This window comes from Puma concolor, chromosome A1 (genome assembly GCF_028749965.1).
Source record: "Puma concolor isolate L17-30 chromosome A1, mPumCon1.1.hap2, whole genome shotgun sequence".
Taxonomy (NCBI): domain Eukaryota; kingdom Metazoa; phylum Chordata; class Mammalia; order Carnivora; family Felidae; genus Puma; species Puma concolor.
Window position 1 is genome coordinate 94,774,099 of NC_141667.1, and position 22,667 is coordinate 94,796,765.

The 22,667-nt window shown below is 39.6% G+C and overlaps 1 protein-coding gene across 2 annotated transcripts in view; it reads right to left on the reverse strand.

Annotated features, from left to right (window-relative positions):
- Positions 1-11,914: 11,914 nt before the first annotated feature.
- ATP6AP1 (ATPase H+ transporting accessory protein 1) overlaps positions 11,915-22,667 on the reverse strand; it is a 37,083-nt gene continuing 26,330 nt past the window's right edge. For both annotated transcript variants that reach the window (XM_086697585.1, XM_025924938.2), the window contains exons 5-7: positions 19,883-19,933; positions 17,280-17,520; positions 11,915-12,665 (exon numbers count right to left, since the gene is read on the reverse strand). In XM_086697585.1, the coding sequence (XP_086553711.1) occupies positions 12,363-12,665; positions 17,280-17,520; positions 19,883-19,933 (595 nt within the window). In that variant the 3' untranslated portion in view covers positions 11,915-12,362. The remainder of the gene's footprint in view (positions 12,666-17,279; positions 17,521-19,882; positions 19,934-22,667) is intronic.

The following is a 22,667-nucleotide window of genomic DNA, read 5'->3' on the forward strand; positions in this document are numbered from 1 at the left end:
AGGCGCCCCTCTCCGTGATTTTTTAAAACTGTAAGTCATTTTCTAAGTCTTGTTCAACAGATAACAATAATAGTTCCAGGACAAATGAATGGGTTACATCATTGGAGCATCACATCTGGACACCACGAGTGCGATGCACTCTTATCCTGGCAAGCATGTGAGTTCTTTGCATTCAGGAAATACTGCAGATCTAGATTAAGTGAGGCCCTGCCCCCCCCCCCCGCCCCCCTGTCTACTGAAAACCTGTGCGGAAGCCAATAGTCACTCCATAAAGAGCATGTTTATCATCTCCTCTCCCAAAGGGTCAGGGATTGAACCAGGTAAAATAAAAACCTTCTTCTTGCAGGCTACTAGCTAGAAGTAGATGGTTCTGTGGTGGCATTCTTCCCATTCAGCTATATTTCAAATCTTCCATTCTTTAGAGAATAGCTTTAAAAGGCTTCAGAATTATCTGAAAACTGTCTACTTCTTTTTTCAGTTATTAACTGAAAACTGAATTTGGAAAGGAGTTAACATGAATTTTGGTGGATGTTCATCTATTAAATCATAAGGTAGGGCAAGACGCCTTACCAAAGGAGTAGAAAGCTCCCACATATGAGCTGTAGTCAACATGTTGAGAAAATCGAATGACCTTTAGATTTGTGAATAAGTCTTTTGATTGTACCCTTTTTTCTGCTGGCCGTTTCTCCACCCCAGACTCTGGCTGAGCAAGCAGGGGAGAGAAGAACAACTGGACTACTTGTGGATCTCTGGCAGGTTTAGTGAAGAACAAGGTTCAACTTAACTTCTAAAATAACTTTTTCAAATATTATTTGGTACAAACTCAGTCTGTTCCCCATTACCACAGATACCAGGAATTAACTGTAATTTTGCTTCTATGTGATTCCCCGTAGGGACAAAACCACACTTTTAATGCCAACACATGCACATTCTAACATTACAGTAAACGTTTTTCTGACGCATTTGCAGATTCACAAAAAAAAGAAAGATAAACTGAAACATTTGGCTGAGGCTTAGTTACTTCAGAGAGAATCACTAATATTTCAGAAAATGGTGAAATGTAGAAATTACTAAATCTGTTCTTTGAAAACCCTCAGGTTAGAGTTTGAATTACTAGAAAAAGAAAGAAATGCAAATTGTTTATTGTTTTCACATGTACAGTAAATTCAGAAACTCATACTTCTTTACAGAACCATATGGGAGAGAGACTTTCTTTTCATCAGGAGTGGTTTTGCTTGTTGTGCCAAGAGCTAAAAAGATGTTTTTAATAGCCAAAGCTAGTTTGTTATACAATCTGTCTGGACCTTGCTTATAAGAGACATGAAGATCCCTTGGGTAGGAAATAGAGGGTGATGAGGGAGTTGTCAGAGATGACAGAAAAGTTGTGCAAAAAAAAAAAATAATAATCCAAAGGGAAGAATCTTTACCACAGAGTTGATAGAAAAATTGGTTTGCATATTTCATTGAGGAGCCATGGGAGGTTACGGAAACTCCTTTTGTAAATGTGACCATTTACTCTAAGAGGGTGAATGTGGCAATGAGCTCAGTGTTGCAAACATGTCTCCCAAATTCCTAAGGTTGGGATCCCAAGTGAAGGATTCACCCAACAGCTTGAGAAGATCTCAGAGAACATGACTGCTTCTTTGAGCATGACTTTGAAGCACGGGTAGGTCAGAACCCTACCTCAGAGTCTAGGAAAAAAGCACTCTGAGGAATGAAAGTGATGCTAGGGGATCACACAGACATATTTGACTAGACCAGGGTTTTAAAAACAGACATGGTGTTAACTAACTGGACTTTAAATAAAAACTTATAACAAATGAAATGAAATGAAATGAAATAAAAATTGTTTAAAGACACATCAAAAACTAGCACCATATATGAAGAAGTTTTCATGGTCCATCATGAAACAAGAAAATTAAGGAAAGTATAGTACATTCTTCATAAAGCTAAATAAATTCATTGTAAAGGCTAATCCTTTTTTCTAAGATTATATCCTTTGAATAGTTTTCAAGTTAAAATATGATTTCCTATATCACACTGAACCACAGGAAACTGCCAATATTCAACCATTTTTGACCTATAAAAATAGCAATTTCCTATGTTTCAATCCAACATTAAATGATGATGAGTGAATATGGGAGCTTGTAATGACCTTATGTGGCAAAATATAGACCTGGTAACCATATGTCAACACCCAGATTTATTTTTGAAAAATTTCTAGTCCATAAAATCTACGTAACCATAAACTGCCACTAGAGAGTGTGTCAATCAGCAGCCTTTTAGATTTTGACTGTTATAAAACAAAACAAAACAAAAATAGAATAAAAAAAAAGACAGACGCAGGTGCTGAATAGAACATTATAGGCACTAGAAGCTAGTTTTATACGAAGGAGAGGCTATAACTGCTGAATCTTGGGAGCACCAATAAATGCATATGAGGCAGGGTGCTGGGCTAAGAAAAGTGTTCTAATCCCTGCCCCAGCCTGATTAAGAAAGGAAATTGCGGATCATTAGCATTCATATTCCACAAAGGAAGGATACAGAAGTTTATCTTCTACTCAAAGACAAAGGTAAAAATCTATTGGTGACTTGCAGAAAAGGAGTTCCAGAAACTCAGGGTGGTGACTCCTGCCAGCTGTAGACATTAAGTAAAGAAATCCAATCCTCCGGTTCTAACAAAAGATGCTTGCCTGCCCAGTGTCCACAGAAGGGTATTTTTATTGGCCCTGGCAATTACTGTTTAAGCATATGTAACTGGACCACAGAGAACCAACTGGATTCTCTCTGATTGGGAATTTGAATTTATGGAAAGTGAGCTAAAAGGTCATGAAGACTTGAGGCTGAGGCTGCTATTTCAGAATAGGCATGTCAAAGCTATGTGCAAGCAGAGAACTGAAAAGAGAAAAAGTGAAACAAATGGGCAGAAGTGATGCAATATCTTCTACCAAAGAGAAAGAGATGCAAACACTGCAAAGCAGAGGAAGCAGCTTCCTTGATTCCAGACCATATGCCAGTCCCAGGTTTAGTCATTCAAGACAGCCTGGCTAGCTAGCTCTTGGGATCCAGACCCTTGAGATCCATGAGATACCCCTGAAACTAAGGTACTTAAGGCAGGGTGGGAGTTTCTGAGTCTTATAAACAAAAGATTTCTCCTGCATTGTAAGGATTTAGTGGAAGAAGAAACTGAATTATAACCAGAACGGGCTGAGAGTAATAGCAGCCTGACTATATGTTCCTTCTTTTATCTCTCTTCTCCTCCATATCTGCTTCATCCTCTGTTCTTTCTTTCCTTTTATGTGGTAGGTATGATCATTCAGACATGGATTTAACTCCTAATTTGAGAGCACTTCTAGCCTTGAGGACAAATTAGGAAGTTTTGGCTGCATAACAAACCACTCCAAGACATAGTGACTAAAACAACCATTTTCCAGCTCACAATTCCCCAGGTGGGCAATTAGGTAGACTTCATTCAGCTTGGCACTTCTTCAAGTCTGTTAGTCTCACTTAGACATCTATGGTCAGCTGCTGGGTCAGCTGGAGGCTGGTTAGTCTAGCATGGCCTCAGCTCAGATGGCTCACCTCTCTTCCAGGTGGCCTCTCATTCTCTAGTAGGCTCTGCCCCATAATTGTTTACATGGACACTGAACAGGATTCCAGCAGAACAAGTGGGTGCTTAGGCTCAGAATCAGCCCTGCATCACTTCTGCTGCTTTCTATTGGCCTAGGTAAATCATCAGGCCAGGCCAGATTCAAATGATGGGGAAATAAATATATTCCACTTTTTAAGGGAAGAGATATCACAAGGGATAGAGATGAAAAGAGGGGAATAATAGTGGCAATTTGCAAACAATCTACTACAGATAGCCTTCCCGGCCCAGGGTAGGGTCTATTAACAAAAGAGATGGGGAACAGCAGCTTAGTACATCTCTGCTCTAAGACCTAAGGAGAAGATCTATTTTCCATTTCCCTACTGGCTTCCTGCTGTCACATACTGAGTCACAGGACACAGAGGACCAAAATCAGGGCATAGACTCACAAGGCTGACCTGTGTACTGGGAGGTTGTGAGACTGGAGGCTAAAAGCTGGAAAAATAGACACAGCTGGTTTTAATAGTCTAAGAGAAGACTTCACTCAAAGAGCGTGGGGACCTAATGTACATGTTTATTATAGCTAATAATACTATATTATATACTTGAAAGTTGCTAAGTGTTTTTATTCTATTTGTTCTCACCACAAAAAACAAATGGTAATTATGTGACGTGATGGAGGTGTTAGCTAACACTATGGTGATAATCATTCCGTAGTATGAAAGAGTACCAAATCAATACACTGTATACTTTAAACTCACAAAATGCTATATGTCAATTATATTTCAATAAAACTGAAATAAAAAAGAGAGTAAGTACAAAAAAAAGTATCTCTTTTGTGTACTATTTCTCTTAAAATCCCTTGGCTATAAAGATGGAAGTTCATCTTCTTTAAGTACCTCTCCCATTCCTGCATAAACTCACAGTCCTTCTAGAGACATGATCACAAACTCTACTTATCCAGGATATCCAGTCTTGAGACCAGCAACACTGCTTTGAGAGATATAGAGCATGGAGCAGCTGAAAATGTCTCACCGTCATGTCTCCATATCTTCAGAGTCAAACAAACGACACAAGAAAACTTAGTCATTTCAATGGGTGGTGGATCCTAAATCATATCCCTAACACAAGTTTGTACTTGAATGACACAAACCTTTGAGGATTTTGTAATCTGCCAGACCCAACAACAGGAAACATTGGTGGGCATCAGGGATAAGCAATAAAGGTCAGATAATGTCCTGCACATAGATTAGCATCTACCTGATGTAATTTGATAGCTTCAAAATTCCTAAGATTGGCCTGCCACAACACTGACATTTCTCCCATTAGAGTAATTCTTTATAAGGCTAAGACAATATGCAAAAGACAAACACTACAAAAACATAAATATGTTCTAAATATATTTTAAAATGTAAGTCACTGCTTCATTAATTAGCAATCATTTTTCCATTAGAGTTCAAATCCTAAGCAATAAAAAAAAAATTAAAAAGGAAGCTTGATGAAAGAAGTTGATGGGACAAAGGGACCTCAAGTAGCCAGGGGTTTATGTAAGGACACAGGGCACAGAAGAAGGGGTAGAAGGAAAAGACCTGCAATGAGGACCCACTCGCCATCCTTCATTAGTTTTCCTAGAGCCAATCTTACGGAGAATGATGGAGACTGGGGAGGGAAGGAAGCATTCACGGTGAGAGATAGAGAGAGAGAAAGAGAGAGAGAGAGAGAGAGAGGACTCTGCTTAGGCACTTCATTTTCTTTTGGGTCCAGTTTCACATCAGAGTTTCCTACTGACACTGTGACACAGTGCCACAAACTCAGTGGCTATAAGCAATACAAAGTTATTATCTGATGGTTCTGGAGGTCAGAAGTGCTAGAATCAAATGCATTTCTTCTGGAGGCTCTAGGGGAGAATTTGTTCCTTTGCATTTTCCTACTTCTAGAGTCCATCTACATTCTTGGTTTATAGTGCCTTTCTTGTATCACTCTAACTTCTACTTCTGTTGTCACATCCATCTCTTCCCCCTCTCTTTCCTGTCTCCCTTTTCCTCTTAAAAGAACTTTTATGGTTACATTGGGTCCACCTGGGATAATCCCCCATCTTAAATCCCTTAATTACATCTGCAAAGCCCCTTTTGCCATGAAAGCTAACATACTCACAGGTTCTAGGAGTTATAATTTGGACAGCCATGAGGGAGAGGCATTATTCTTCTTACCACAGGGTCTACATCAAACATACACACACCGAGTGTTTAGGGATTATGTACTCTTCCCCTAGAACTAAATATAATTAACAGTAACAAGGAGCAAAAGCGTCAGTTTTGTGATGTTGTGCATAAAGAATCTGCTCAAAGTGTCAGTGGTGGAGAGGCATGTTGTATGGAGCCTGTGACAGGCCCCTATTAGTGAATCACAAAGAGGACCCTTAGAATTTTGCAGCAGAGCCATGCCATCCTATGAAGATAACTACTCTCCTTTTCAGAAACAGCTTTTGGCTTTTTTACTTTCTACTTGACCTTAGTACAGATTGAACATCTGACCATGGGCCACCAAGTTACTAAGTGGCCTGAGGTGCCTATCATGAAATAAATATCATCTGACTCACCAAGCCCACAAAGCTAGACATTCACAACAGCAGCAATCCATCATCAAATGAAAGTTGTATATGGAAGGCAGGCTCAACCAAGCCTTTGAGGCACAAGTCAGCTGCATGAGGAAGTAGCCTGGATGCCCATGCCCCCACTCTTACTAACTGTTGTCTCTCTCTGTCAACTCATACCTATGGTCTAATGGGCATTCCTCTCTGAGAAGCTGCTAAGGAAGAAAAAAACTCAAGCTTGGGTTACAGATGGTTATACTTAATATATGCAGGCAAAACCTGAAAGTGGGAGGCTATAACACTAACAACCCATGCCAAGTTAGCCTTGATGGACAGGGTAAAAGGAAATGCTCCCTCTGGACAAGACTTTTAGCAAGGTACCTGGCTGCTCATTTTGCCTGGAAGGAAAATATAGCTAAGCTAAACTATGTTTCCCAGAATTAATTTCCCTGTATGTTTCTGGTTAAGGTGGGCCACATTAGGAAGACCTATTTGCATGATTTAGAAGGTTGAAGTGAAGCAGCAGCCATATTGTTTTTAACCTCCAAATGGTGGAGTCAAGGTACGTTTGTAGCTCAAGCAAATTATCATTTACCTGCTGGCCCACCTTGGTGGCACACGGCAACACCCAGGCTGGCAGGTCCTCCAGCTTCTCGTGGATCTTTCTTCAACATCTTCAATCCCTGGGCCATTCATTCAGCTCTGGGCCATTTGTTTTGACAAAGGACACTACTTTATCAACGTTGGAGGCAGTGAAAATGGACACAGGTTCCAGTTCATTCCTACAGTTCTAGCTCCTCTTCATGGATTCTAGCTTGTCCCTGCTCTCTACCACTTTATATCCATTTTCCCTTTCCAAGTGTCTGCTATGCAAGTTTTAGCATGCAAGTTGGCGACAACAAGCTCACACAGACTGGTTAGCCAGGGTCCACCATTGTGTATGAGGTCAAATCTCTGTAAAAATACACACACACACACACACACACACTCATTTATATAGGTCTCTTCCATGGCCCTGGAAGGGTTCTTGGCATTACATTCTAATAACTATGCTTTTTTTTTGAAGCTGTAAAAATAAGCTATTTTTCAAATGCAGTCATAGTTTGGATTTTCTGAGAAGCGGATCCTGAGACAAGGATTTAAACACAAGTAGCTTATTCTGGAGGTAATGCCAACATCATTAGGAAATATCACTATGGGAGCAAGGAAGTAAGGCAAGGAAGAGAAGGGAGTTAATCAAGTGAACATTACCAAGCACGATATCACAACGGGCAAAAGAGCTAAGTCCTGCTGTGGCACTCTAGGAAATGGTGTAAAACACACCCTAGAATTATTCTAGTCAAGGGACAAATGAGCTGGGGTGTTTATTCACAATTCCTGAGAGTCAGTCCATAAGGGCTGCCCCTGGGAGAAATTAATTCTTCAGCACTTCCAGCCTGCCATGAACACAGGGAGAGTAGCCTCAGAGGGCAGTAACTAACAATGGAGAGATGGGTCAGGATGCAATACAGGAATATGGGTAGGACACTGAAAGCCAACTGCTACATTTCCAAATTTCTAGTCCAGACCTCTTTATTTTGCCCCAGATTCATATACCAAACTGCCTGCTTGGACCTCTATTGTAGGACCTTGCCTACAAGCATCTCCCATCTCAAACTCTTACCCTCTGCTCTTTCTCCCTGATTGCAGAAATTGGTATTACCATCCACTCAGCACCCCAAATAAGATACCTAACGTCATTTGTGACTTTCCAATTGGTTCCCAAGATTTATTGAACCAACTTCCTAAATACCTCTTCTTGTTCTTTCCTCTCACCCCATTGTCTTAGTTTAGGTTCTATTATTTTTCATCTGAATGACTCCAATTATCTCCTAAATGGTGTATGTGTCTCTATTCTACCCACACTTATATGCCACACAACCCTCTTGCTTCATATCTTCCGAAATCCCCTCAAGGGCCTCTCCATCGCCTCAAGATTGTAAGGCTTTAGTTGAGCACAATGACCTGTTCCCCCTCTTCATTTCCAGCTCCATCTCTCTTTCACTCGTTTAAATACATTCTATGTGCCTGCCCACAGAAATTTAGTCATAGTTCTCCACACATGATAAAGTCCAGTCTTTGCATATATGTTTCCTTCTGCCACATCTGTCCTTCCCACATTACCTTCCCAGTCAACTCCTACTCAGGTCAAACATTGCCATATTGTTCCAGACTTCCCAGAAAAACCAACATCTCTTAGGCTTACTCCTGCAGCACTAACAATTACATGGCAATAATCACATACCTGATGGGTTAATAATAAAGATATCTATGGAAATAGCATAAGTTCTTTACCTGAAGTGATACCAAAAAAAAAAAAGGCACCTAATGGACAAGCATAAAATTATTCATGATAATGCTCAACATTAGATATGAAACCAAAAACCCTTTTTAAGGAGGTCTCTTCAGTTAAGAGCTGTCTAATTGAGTCATTACCAGACTCAACTTTGGGAATCCACCATGATGGGTGAAATAAGGCATTTTTATATGAGGATCAATTTTATTATGATTATACAGATGAATGAGTACTGTATGGGCTGCCCTGCTACAGGTGTCATAGATCACTTTACTATTAACAAACATGATCTAACCTGAGTAACATTCCTGCCCTACAGTCCCTTAAGGTTGCTATGTTGCTATCTGACCTCTGCCACTCCAGGATCCTAGCATCCCCACTGAGACTAAGGAATCACAAAGAGTAAGTATCTCTTACCTTCATCCACAGCCTGCAGAGGACAGCCACTAGAGCACTTTTCAAAAACGCTAGTGCTATGTTCCCAATGTATTTTTCAGTTCACCGCTATGACAACAGAAGTGTCCTCTGGGCCTTCACAGAAAATAGTTTTGGGGATGGAGAGAAGGACATGCATGATAAATCCATTCCCACATCCCAATTCTCTAAATTGCTAAATTTATTTTCTTCCTCTATATTATACTGATGAATTTCTGGTCTATTTCACGTAGTGCATGTCACTGTTGAGTCCAGATTTTAATCAACCAGATGAGTAAAATGTTAGAAATACTCCCAGCTGCTCAAACCAGAATATTCAACCCAAAATTCGGTAAGAGAACCTATTTAAAAAGTTCAGCCCAAACTAAAATTATACACTTCCCTCTCTGAGCTAGCACCTGCAGAATCCATTCCCCTCATGTATTCCTCCAACTCTTTCGTTGAATAAATTAGAAAAACCTTGCGATTTTTATTCTCCCATATTTGACTTTGCGATTGGTTCCCTGGGATATGCTAGAGTGTGACTCCTATTGCCTACAGACACTGAGGAAAACTGACATCCCCTGGCAAGGTAACTATCTTTGGTGAAGTCAGAATAGCTTCATTTCACATGATTGTTTCTGCTAGCAAGAAAAACTTAGTGGAATTTGGAATTCAATATCCTTAAAGATGTTTAAGTTCTCCCAAAGTTAGCATTCTTATTTCAATTTTCTTCTATTTTGTAATCGATGTGCTCATATTCATTAAGAGACCCAGCAAGGTGGCTGTGAATTCCACCCACAAGGCAGTTTACCAATGTGCAGAATCAGACCTGTGTGTCTGATCTGCAATATGTCAGTTCTTTGGTAAGAGGTAAGAGATCCTTGTAGATCAGTCACAGAAACTCTCTGGCTTTTTTTTTTTTTAACTATGCCTTGAGCTGTGAATGTTTTGTTTGTTTGTTTATTAGTAGGCTCCACACACAGCATGGAGCCCAACACAGGGCTTGCACTCACAACCCTAAGATCAAGACCTGAGGAGAGATCAAAAGACAGACACTGAATCAACTGAGCCACCCAAGTGCCCTGAGCCGTGAATTTTAAATCTTAAGCTATTATTTTCTTTCTGTAAGCCCTCCAGTACAGTTAGAAAGAGACAGCTTGGGTGCCTGGGTGACTCAGTAGGTTAAGCATCTGACTTCAACTCAGGTCATGATCTTGCAGTTTGTGAGTTCAAGCCCCGCATGGGACTCTGTGCTGACGGTTCAGAGCCTGGAGCCTGCTTCCGATTCTGTGTCTCCTTTCTCTGCTCTTCCCCTGCTCATGCTCTCTCTCTCTCTCTCTAAAAATTAAATAAACATTAAAAAAATTTAAAAAGAAAAAAAATAAAAGAAAGAGCCACCTTACCTTACAGGGTATCGTCCTGTATGGTATTATTATATCTAGGGTGACTATTTATCCCAGTTTGTCTAGCACCATCCTGCTTATATCTGTTACACTGGAATTGCTAGTGACATTTTCACTTTTAAAAGTGTCTCAGGGGGCGCCTGGGTGGTGCAGTCGGTTAAGCTTCAGACTTCAGCCAGGTCACGATCTCGCGGTCCGTGAGTTCGAGCCCCGCGTCAGGCTCTGGGCTGATGGCTCAGAGCCTGGAGCCTGTTTCCGATTCTGTGTCTCCCTCTCTCTCTGCCCCTCCCCCATTCATGCTCTGTCTCTCTCTGTCCCAAAAATAAATAAACGTTGAAAAAAAAAATTAAAAGTGTCTCAGTTGAACCATAAGTTATGTTTACCCTTCAAGTACCTTTGGCCTACCACAGCAATCATTTCTAACTACCAATGGACACTCAAAGCGACCACAATGAAAATTTCATTACAGAATGACATGATCTTTCCTTTTCCCACTCTCTAATGCTAACAGAGTCCCCAATGGTTTTAGACTAAACAGATAAAATAATCAACCCTAGATTCCTATGTTCTTGAGGGTGTGTTCCCTATGATCAACTTTGGTATAAATAAGTACATGAATCAAAATTCTTAGTTATAGACCACAGAATTGACTGTAAACTCATTATCACAGCTGCCCAAAAGATTCAATTTCTCTGTGCATGACCTCTATCCCACATAGTTCCCATCAGCTTTCTAAGTTTTGCGCAGATCACATATGGAACCCTCTTTAGGGAAATGCAATTTACTCTCTACACATGATATCTCTTTAATATACAAGACATGTTAGAGAAGCTTTGGTGAAAATCCAGAGCAAGGCAATCTTTAGTATCTGCCAAGAACTGGAAAAGACTATAGAGAAATCCATACGGAAAAAGGTGGTTGTAAGAAGAGTAGTGGTAACTGCAGAATTTCTATTAAAGAAGAGTTGAAGGAACACTATTTCATTGGAAGGGAGTTTACGGGATTTGCCTTGAAGCTGTTTGCATAGCAAGCACCCTGTTCTTAGCTCAGTTGTTTATTCCAGGTGGTACCTAGGAGGGTTAATGCAGGTCTGCACCAGACAAACGAGACAAGCCTGGCCACCACAGCCAGAAGGAAAACATAAGAAAGTCCAAGACTATTACCCCTCCTTCACAAATTGAACTGGACTGCCTCTGAACAGCAAAGTAAAATGACAAGACAGCCTTTGAATACAGTGTTCTACCATATTGACAATACTCTTCCCTAAAAATCTCTGTAAAAGAGACTAATTTTTAAAACAAAACTGGGATATAATTTCTAAAAATACAAACTGTGACGGGGCGCCTGGGCGACTCAGTCAGTTGAACATCCGACTTCAGCTCAGGTCATGATCTCACAGCTCGTGGGTTTGAGCCCCGGTGGAACTCTGTGCTGACAGCTGGGAGCCTGGCGCCTGCTTCAGATTCTGTGTCTCCCTCTCTCTCTGTCCCTAACCCACTCGCATTCTGTCTCAAAAATAAATAAACAGTAAAAAAATTAAAAATACAAACTGGTACAAAATACTTAAAATTCAGAACTTCCAGATAACCTTTGTTTTTATTATTTCTGTACTTAGCACATCCAAACTGGCACAGACAAGGAGGACCAAATTTGTTTTCCCTGCTCTAAATGGCATCATTGGTTTTGGGTTTTGTTGCTGTTGCTGTTGTTGTTGTTGTTTGGGTTTTGTCGTGGTTTTTTTTTTTTTTTTTTTTTTTTTTTTTGTCTTAATTTGAAATACCCCTTTGCTTTCAAAGTACATTTGGGGCAACAATCATATTTATTTCTGTGGGGTTCCTGGGATAACTTTTTCATTGCCTCAAGTAGGCCAGTGGACGCTCCAAAATGTATTTTTTGCATGTATTTCCTTTTTTTTTAATCAAGCCATAAGGTAAAAATTTTATATCATAAGTCAAAGAGGACACAACAGAAATCGCTCCTTTCATTGGCCATTGTGGACTTCGTGAGGAAGAGGGGTCTGTGCTGTTACACATAAATTTTGCAGATCTGCTGGCTTCTCAGTTCATAGCACTCGACCCCCTGGCTCCTCAGCAGCTCCTTCTCTTCTGCGGCATCTCGAGGTTTCAAGTGGGGGAAGTGGGCTGGAGAGGTGATGAAATCATAGTGCCGCTCCAGATATCGAAGGTAGATGAGCATGTGCAGAGCGTAGGCTAGCACCAGCAGCAGGATCAGGGACATGGCCAGGCCAATCAGAATTGCTGGTGAGAAGGAAGAGGCACAATCTCGGGCCTTGGCAAACTGCTTCCCCTTGATGGTAAAGCCTTGGATCTGTCAAGGAGAAAAAGCTGAAGTGACATACTCTTTCTCTCCTAAGATCTACTTGTCAGTTGGGCTGAGGCTTCTGGGCTCCTAATTAATCAAATTTAAGGCACTGGAGCCATACTTCACTGAATGCTTTGAGCACATGATCCAACAAATGTGAGTGTGCTTATGGGCACAGTGAAACAATTTTTAATCAAAACTGACCCAGATACTCTGCGATGTATGTTTACCATAATTAAGAGGCTCAAGAAGTTCAAGGCTCTGAAATAAAACCTCTTGTCATCTGATCCTCATAAATACTCTAGTTCATCTAAAAACATAACTTAGTGGTGTCACTAAAATTTAAAGTGCACTCAAAATTTTATAAACATTAGTTATAATTTCACAAAGAATAATACGTCTCAGTTCCTCTGCCTTTGATTCTGTTGACAGGATGTGGACAGGAAGAATCTCTTAAGAGTAGATATTATGATTCCCAATGAGGCAAAATATAGCTAATAGTAAAGGCTAACAGTTACTGAAGATTTTTTATGTATTCGATATTGCCCTAACTCATTTAAAAACCACAAAAGCCTATGAATAAGTTACTGTTTCATGGATGAAGAAACTAAGGCACAGAAAAGTTAAGTAACTTGCCCAGAGTCACTCGGCATTAAGTGAAGTTATTTTTTATTTATTTTATTTATGTATTGATTCTTTTAAGTGCAATGAAGTTATAATTCGAACCCAGGAAGTTTGACTTCAGAGTCACTTCTCAGTTTACAATTCCACAGCTCCTGGTATGTTCTGTCTCTTCTTCCTCCAGACGCTACCTCCCCCTCTTTATCAGTTGTACCAGACAGACTTGGTATTGTTTTTGGAAGCGCTGTATACCAGCCCTTGTTTTACATCCTGCCCAGAGCATGGAAAGAAGAGCTTTCTCACATGTGCAGATGAAGTGGCTCAAATAGTTGGAACTACAAGAGGTTCAAATCGACAACTGGCTCTGTATCTAAATACTGTCGCAATGAAAGAAACTGGGCTACAGACTACTCTAAATGAGACCAATCTTTCATGGAAGGCAGCTCCCACACTTAGCTGGCTTTTGAAAAAGAATCCTACATAGCATCACCTCGGTCACCTAGTTGGTTTTAAAGGGATACATCAAAAAACTGAATTATCCATGAAGGCTTTAAGTGACAATTCATTTTTATGACTTAAGTAGGTGCTCTTGCGTATTTTCATGCTGAAATGACTGTAGCCGTAGACTTTAGAGGCCTTGCTTGCCCAGTTATCTGTGCACTAGACTGAATCTAAAACAGCTCCTGAAGGAGACTTTTGGCCTGGTTTCTGGGATCCCTGGCCCGCCTTTCTATGACAAGGCAAAGTGAGGGGCACCTGGGTGGCTCAGTAGGTTTAGGGTCTGACTTTGGCTCAGGTCATGGTCTCACAGTTTATGGGTTTAAGCCCCACATCAGGCTGTCTGCTGTCAGCATGGAGCCCCCTCTGGATCCTCTGTCTCTCTCTCGCCCCAGGTGCGTGTTCCCTCTCTCTTCTCTCTCTCTCTCTCTCTCTCTCTCTCAAAAATAAATAAATAAATAAATTTTTTAAAAAAAGGAAAGAAAAGAAAGAGGCAAAGGGTCCTCAAAGGGCTAGTGCCTGAAGAGTCAAGCTCTTGACAAAATGACAAAAGATGGCAACACTGAGCCTGCATTCCAAAGAAACAAAAATTAGCCCGTGTTGAATAAATACACTCCTTGTGATGCCGGCTACACTTTAGCAGTCCTTCAGTTTGCCATGCACGTGACATCACTCTGTACTTCTTAGAATAAGTCAGATGGGCAAAGCCATGTCTGTGGAATGCAGCCTTTTGTGTACGTACTTTAACCACTATGGACACCGCCACCTCTCGCCTGCACTGAGCTCGCATTCCGCCATCTGCTTACATTCAGGATGGCCTAGAAAGGCCCACCTCTGACATCCACTGCTGTGTTCACCATAGACTGCTGAAGACACTGGCACATGCGGCCCCAGACCAGGGATGAAAGTGCTCCTCGCAAGCACATTTTCAGTAGTCTTACAGACCTCAAGAACATGTAACTGAGCGATTCTTTCATATACTAGATGCCCCAAAGCTTTAGAGCCAAGTCATTGTGCTGCTTCTAGCCAGGTCAGACAGATGGCCTCGCGGATTTGCGTAATGGCCTCACTGGTGGCTGTAACTAATCTTTTCTTCCTTTTTCTTAAGCCCCATGTCTTTAACCCCTTTTTTGTTTGTAAAATATAAATAACATAAAATCTACCATCTTAACTATTTTTAGGTGTACAGTTCACTGGTATTAAGTCCATTCAGATTATTGTGCAACTATCACCACCACCCATCTCCAGGACACTTTTTCATCTTGCAAAACTCAGCCATTAAACACTAATTCCCCATTCCCCTCTTCCCTCAGGCCCCTGCAAACACCATTTTATTTTTTTGTTTCTAAATAGGACTACCGTAGATACTTTGTTTAAGTGAAATCATACAAATATTTGTCCTTTTGTGTCTGCTTTATTTCACATAGCGTAATGTCAAGGTTCATTCATGCTGTTGCCTGTATCTGAATTTCCTCCCTTTATAAGGCTAATATTCCATCGCACATATACACTAGGCTTTGTTTTTCATTCATCCATTGATGGACATTTGGGTTGTTTCCACCCATCTTTTGGCTTTTGTCAATGATGCTACTGTGAATACACAAATATCTGTTCAAGCTCCTGCTTCCAATTCTTTTAGTAAATACCCAGAAGTAGAATTGCTGAGTTACACGGTAATTCTGTTTATTTTCTGAGGGAATACCATACCATTTTCCAGAGAGGCTACACCATTTTCAATTCTTACTAGCAATGTACAAGTTTCTAATTTCTCCACATCCTTGACAATGTGTGTTATTTTCTGTTTGGGGTTTGCTTGTTTTTGTTTGTTTGTTTGTTTGTTTGTTTTTAAATAATAACCGGGGCGCCTGGGTGGCGCAGTCGGTTAAGCGTCCGACTTCAACCAGGTCACGATCTCACGGTCCGTGAGTTCGAGCCCCGCGTCGGGCTCTGGGCTGATGGCTCAGAGCCTGGAGCCTGTTTCCGATTCTGTGTCTCCCTCTCTCTCTGCCCCTCGCCCGTTCATGCTCTGTCTCTCTCTGTCCCAAAAATAAATAAACGTTGAAAAAAAAATAATAACCATCCTAATAGGTATGAAGTGGTTTGTACATTTTTCAAAGTTAATTTCCGTACAGTGTTTCTGTAAGTCACCTTAAAAGTCACTTCTGAAACAAGGTAGAGGTATAAATCAGGCAATTCCTCTATTCCAATCAGGCAGGATAATGTGTGAATTATTCCATGTATTCATTATTAGTTCCTGCCCTTTGTGCCTGCTTCTTTTTCTAAAGGGCAAGTGAGAGAAATCTATATAACATATACTTTATAAACATTGATAAATACATCTGCATTATGTATGCTATAATGTGCCCTTGAAGTCAAATAGTCCAGAATTCAAACTCTGCCTCTAACGTTTACCAGTTATATCACTTTGAGAAATTATGCAACCATCAGAGCTTCAGGCATCTCGTTTGTAAAACAGGGATAATGACAACAATCTTGTGACATTATGATGAGGTTTGAAAACAAAGTATGTAAAATAACCACAACAGTGCTGGCAGACACAGAGGACTCAAAAGTAGTAGTTACTGTTAATCCAGGCCTGACACAGTCCTGGGTGTTGACACTTATCTTAGGCCATGATTTCTTTACATCCGTAAAAGAAAGGTCAGAAATTAAGAGGGTGAAGTAGCTGACCCAGGTAGGTGACAAGCAATTTGAAACCAAGACTTGCTTTCAAACGTTAAAATGCAAGCTCCTTCCCTATCCCAAACTGCTTCTCAACACCACCCGTCTCCAAGCTGGGAGGAGAGGAAGTAAATCTATTTACTTTTGGAAAAGATTGGAAAGTGTCCACAAAACGGCAAGCAAAACCCTGCCTATTTCAGTGAGTTGGAAGAACAAGGGAAGTTTTTTTTAAACAGGTAAACAGGACAGAGGAAGTTGACAGATGTCTCTAAGCCTTTCCCCATGCCTTTCCCCAAGTACTTTCAAGAGGATCTTCTGGGATAGTTGTGACTCCCTGGCTGACAGTTCCATTCCTATGCTAACTGCCAAAGCTGTCACTCAGGCTACAAATGTACTTCTTATCTGTCCGGATAGAATCACTGTTCCACCCCCAGAAGGAAATAAAATCATTGCCCAGCAGCTCGTCTCCCCAGAAGGGCCTCTCCCTCCAGGAAGTGTCAGTTACGGGACTTCACACCACAGCTTCACTCCACTTTCAACTGCTGGCGTTCCTCATTGGTAGTTATTAGTGACTGCATAAATGTGAATGTAAAGGCAAGTGGGGAGGAGGCATAGGCAGTGGGTAGTGCACAGGGAGAGGAAACATTCTATCCGATTCCATTTCAAAACTTAGAAGATAAAGAAAAAAATACCAACATTATTTTAAAGGTATCCATTCCTCTCTTTTCCCTAAACATGTATATTACAGGTGTTTTCAAACACTGAGGTTTTTTGGCACCAAATATACAGGTGCACTGAGCACCTGTTTTAGTTTATTACCTGGAAATCAACAAAAGTGACCTCCCACAGGCTTGAAGTATCATCCACGTAGCTGGGCAACAAGAGGGCATCATAACGCTGCAGGCTGCTGACATGCTGGCAGTGGTAGGAATAACTCGATGGAGCATATATGCCAGTGGCATTAAAAGTTGCTTGGATCGAATTATTGAAAATAATCTCAACTCTGTGCAAACTAAACCAGCTCTGGATGTACGACTTTTTGTAATTGGTAAGGGTGAATCTGAAAAAGATTACAACAGTATCACTCCAGTATCACTCCTAAAGCGCTTGATTTTTGCTACACAGGAAATCATCTATTAACAGAGCAATTGCACCCTCTTTTGTCAGGTAGTAGAACTGGCTCAGTGAGAGTTTATTTCTAGTTCTGGAGAAGAGTTTCCTGATGGGTAGGAATAAAAGTGAATGGTACAAACTCCTTCAAAAAGAAAAACACAAAGAAACCTGTTTTATTTTCTTTTGTAATCAAAACTTGATTTTACTTTGCAAAAGGGTGAGGAAAACTAAATGGACAGTAACACAGAATTAGTTAAATAAATAAGGGTCAAAACTAATAATAAAAGCTTTTACTGTGTCAAGCACCCTTCTATTATTTAACATGAGATACACAATATTATTACCCTCATGTCATAGGTGATGAATCAAGACACAGTGGAGTTAAGGAAAGAACCTGTGCAAATTTACTCAGAGATTAGGTATGGGAGCAGAGCTTTGAATCCAATTTGAGACCAGAGCCCTTACTCTTAGCCATTTTGGAATGGAATACTCTCTAGCAATAAAAAAGTTATAATATGTCATGATCATTTCTTCATTAAAAAAATGTATGACTACACAGAAAAAATTCTGGAAGGACAGAGATCAAAATATTAATGATTACAAATGGAGGTTAAATTATGAATAATTTTCACGTTCTTTTCATAGATTAACATTTTCTGATTTTTCTGTTTTCTGGACACGTATTGGGCCCCTACAGAAGCAGACCCTGAGACAATGATGTGAATAGAAGTATTTGGGGAGGTGGTCCCAAACTTATTTGGCAATTCAGTCACTCAAAATATGTCAAACAGGAAAAAGAGAAATGACAGAGTAGAAGGCACCCCAAAAGGACACATTGTTAAGCAAGTTTCCACTATGGGCAAGTGGGGTTTGATGCCCATGGGGTACCCTGGGAGACAGGGTAGTTCACATGCCTGTTATATGATCTGAGGGTGAGGGAGCTGGGGTGTTTATACACTTCTTTCAGTCACTGACTGAGAGCTGCTGAGGTAGGGACTAAGAGGCAGTGGACCTCTCTGACTAAAGAAAGCTTCTAGGTAAGGAAGGGCTGACAATTCAAAGTTGAGCTGGTGGACTACAGTACTCTCAAATGGAAATGCCCAAAGCGACACAGCTAGGGTACTGACGGTGTCTGCCACATACCCTTATCATCAGAAAAAATAAGAATCATAAAGCTAATTTCCTTTTGGGGAAAAAAGGTGCTATTTGAATAAAAACTATTCCTCATTCCTATATGAAACAGATATGTGTATTTGGGTTTGTATATATGTTTACTCACCTTGTGGGATTCTATTTTCCTCATAAAGTTTCTCTGAAATATGATGATATGTATTTTTTAAATTATGATCAGTGAAACACTAGTGTTCCATGACACGTAGACAAATATTCTGAGGAAAGAGCTTTCCGAGATAAACACAGGAAACATGAGGTTAATCAAAGTTACCAAGTGCAGGAATCTTCCTTAAGAGCATGTCTTCATAGTAACTTTAATTTTATACATTAAATTTAATAAATTTAAGTTTAATACAAATTTATAGTGTCAATCTCCAAGAGGAGGACATGGAGTGCAGTCTTTCTCAAACACATCTGACCACAGAACCCCTTTCCTAGGAATCTTGTAAATATTTTTACAGAGCAGAAGTGTTCCATGGAACACAGCTTAGGAAAGACTACCCTACCACATCCTGCTGGTGTTTCAAGTAATGTTAAAGACACGGCTGTTTGTATCCATGAAAAGGTTGGTCCTATAGAAATGGAAACATTTCATTATTATAAGAAAAAGTATATAATGCCTTCAAATTGTGCCCCACTCCTGGAGCAGTTCCTAACTGCTTGGCAGATATATTCTTCCATACATAAGCAGAGCAAGATGTAAGCCTGTGTTGTCTGCTGGGAAATTCGGCTAACAGAGACTTTTTTGCTATTATTAAATGACGTGTGATTCACTGTAAGGTATTATATAGAAAATAACTTCAAACCAGAGTCACAGCTTCGGAGCTTTACATATATTTTAGTCTTTGCTCAGAAGAAAAAAACTATTACATTCTCAGGTTCATGTGATTTCTAGGTCTTAACTGAGGAAGGAAAAACTACACAGATGCTTTGGTAGAAACTGAAGAAAGCATTATGATAGGATCCTACCATAAAATCACTGACTTTGTACAGTTAGTTAAATGTGGCATTTCACGTGTCACAGTGCTTGGCACATAGGAGGTCCTTGATACTTACTACATGTTGAATGAGTAAATTATATGGAACTAAACTGGAGTGCTGAATTTATGACCTTTTAAAGTAGTATCCATACTTACCTTATATCAAGACCTTTGGGACTTACAGCATCACCAAACTTCATAGATAAACTAAGAAAACAGAAAGAACATAATCTATCAAAATACAAACAACCTTTACATAACACTCTACTACAAAATTACCTCAAAATGGAACAACTAAAGCTATAAAACTTATAGAATAAACATAGAGCAGTTTTGGAATCTTGGGGTAGCCAATGGTTTCTTGAAAAAAAAATAGAAGTATGAAACATAAAGAAAAATTGATAAACTGTACTTTATTAAATTCAAAATTTTACTCTTCAGATATACTCTTAACAGTGTTAAGAAACAAAAAAAGGCAAGCCACAGAACAAGAGAAAATATTCACAATACATATACACAAAGAACTAGTATCCAGAATATAATAAATAACACTAACAATTCAATAATAAGAAGGCAACCAACCTAACTTAAAAATGGTGAAAAGACAGGCACTTCACAAAGGAAAATACACAAATAGCTAATAAGTACATGAAAAGATGCTCAGCACATCATTAGCTATCAGCAAAATATAAAATAAGACCACAATAAGATAAAAGCACCATGATACAGTAATCGAAATGGCTAATTTTTTTTTTAAGAACCGACTCTTAAGCTTTTAAAATCCATATTTATTCACACTTTTGTAAAAGTTAACAGGAGATTTCTGGGAGCAGAGACAGATTATTACTAACTCATAGCAATAACCATATTGGTTCCCCTTTTTTCTTAAAGAGTTTTTAAAAAATATTTACTTATTTTTGAGAGGGGAGGAGCAGAGAGAGGGAGACACAGAATCAGAAACAGTCTCCAGCCTCTGAGCTATCAGCACAGAGCCTGATGCGGGGCTTGAACTCTAGAGCTGTGAGATCATGACCTGAGCCAAAGTCGGACAATGAGCCACCCAGGTGCCCTGATTCCCCTTTTAACCGAATTCTTCTGCCTTAGAAACATGAGGAGAGCCAGATATCATCCTGTACATACTGGGATTTGTAATACAGATGAGGAACACCAAAATTATGAATCTGGGAGTTTATATAAGAGGGAGACTGTGGTACCCCTTCACCTCCTGAGAGAGGAAGAAAACATTTGCTTCCATAGTGTCAAAAACTGTCCTGGAAACATGAAAAGAGAAGGGTACTAGTTACCTACCTCACAATGTAAGCAGATGAGTTTTATTAGCCTTTGAATGGGAGCAAATAGCTCATCTTAAAGGAGACAAACGGCTGCATGTCTAATACCCATGAATGTAAATAATTATTTCTAAGAGGAAGACAAGAAGCCTCTCTGGGTTTCCAAACCCTGCAATATGTCCATGGTCCTGAGGTTCAGTACTCCTGACAGGTAAACACTTTCTTCTAAGGAGATGAATCTAACTAAATTACTAACTAACTCCAAGGCTTATTTTTTAACCCAAGTCCCAGTAAAATTTGTCCAGAAATTGCTAACCATGCAGAAACAATAAAAATATTTTCTTTACAGTCTTACACTGACCATTCCAAGTGTTGGTGAGGATGTAAAGCAACCAGAACCTCCTCACACAAAGCTGGTGGGAAGGTAAATGGTACAAAAAAAACAATTTGGTGGTTTCTTAAAAAGCCAAACATACATATACCATATGATCTGACCATTCCCCTCCTAGGTATTTATCTAAGAGAAATGAAAATATATGTTCGTATACAGACTTACACATGAACGTTTAACATGACTTTATTTGGAAAGCTATCTAAAAACTGGGGCAAAAACCAAATTTCCATCAAGAGGTGGATGGATAAATCAGTAGTGGTATATCCATACTATGGAGTACTTACTACTCAGCGGTAAAAAGGAACATAACTTTGACACATGCAACAAAGCAGAAGAATATCAAAATAATTATGCTAAGTGAAAGAAGCCAGACTAAAAAAGAGTATACACTATATGAGTATGTTTATATAAAATTCTACAAAATTCGGGGCGCCTGGGTGGCTCAGTCGGTTGAGCGTCCGACTTCGGATCAGGTTACGATCTCGCGGTCCGTGAGTTCGAGCCCCGCGTCGGGCTCTGGGCTGATGGCTCAGAGCCTGGAGCCTGCTTCTGATTCTGTGTCTCCCTCTCTCTCTGCCCCTCCCCCGTTCATGCTCTGTCTCTCTCTGTCTCAAAAATAAATAAAAAACATTAAAAAAAATTAAAAAAAAAATTCTAGAAAATTCAAACTCATCTATAATGATAGAGAGCAGATCAGTGGTTACCTGGAGGCGTGGGAGTGGCAGGAGAGAAAGATCACAAAAGGGCACAAAGAAACTTTTCAGGGTGATGAAAATGTTTGCTGTTTTGATTATAGTAATGGTTTCATGGGTGTACAAACACATCAAAACTGATCAAAGTGTGTACTTTAAACATGTGCAGTTTAGTGTATTTTATTATATTTCAATAAGGTTGAAAAATAAAAATGAGAAAAAGCTAAATAACTGAAATGAGAAAATGTGAAAAATGTAAATACAGAAAGGATGGTGCTGCATCCTTTTATATATTATATATTATAAATATATATTATATAAATATATATAAATATTATAATATATTATGTATTATATATTATCTATATAATAGACATTATAATGTCTAGAAGTTATAACACCTCAACATATGCCATAAAACCAAAAAAGCAAAAGTGGGTAGCCATAAAATGTAAAATTACAAACTTGAAAAAAACCCACAAATATAATCTCATTAATTTGGTCCTACTTATCAAGAAATAGAAATGTCAGTGATTGAGCTAAAGTTTATCTTCATACTATCTATG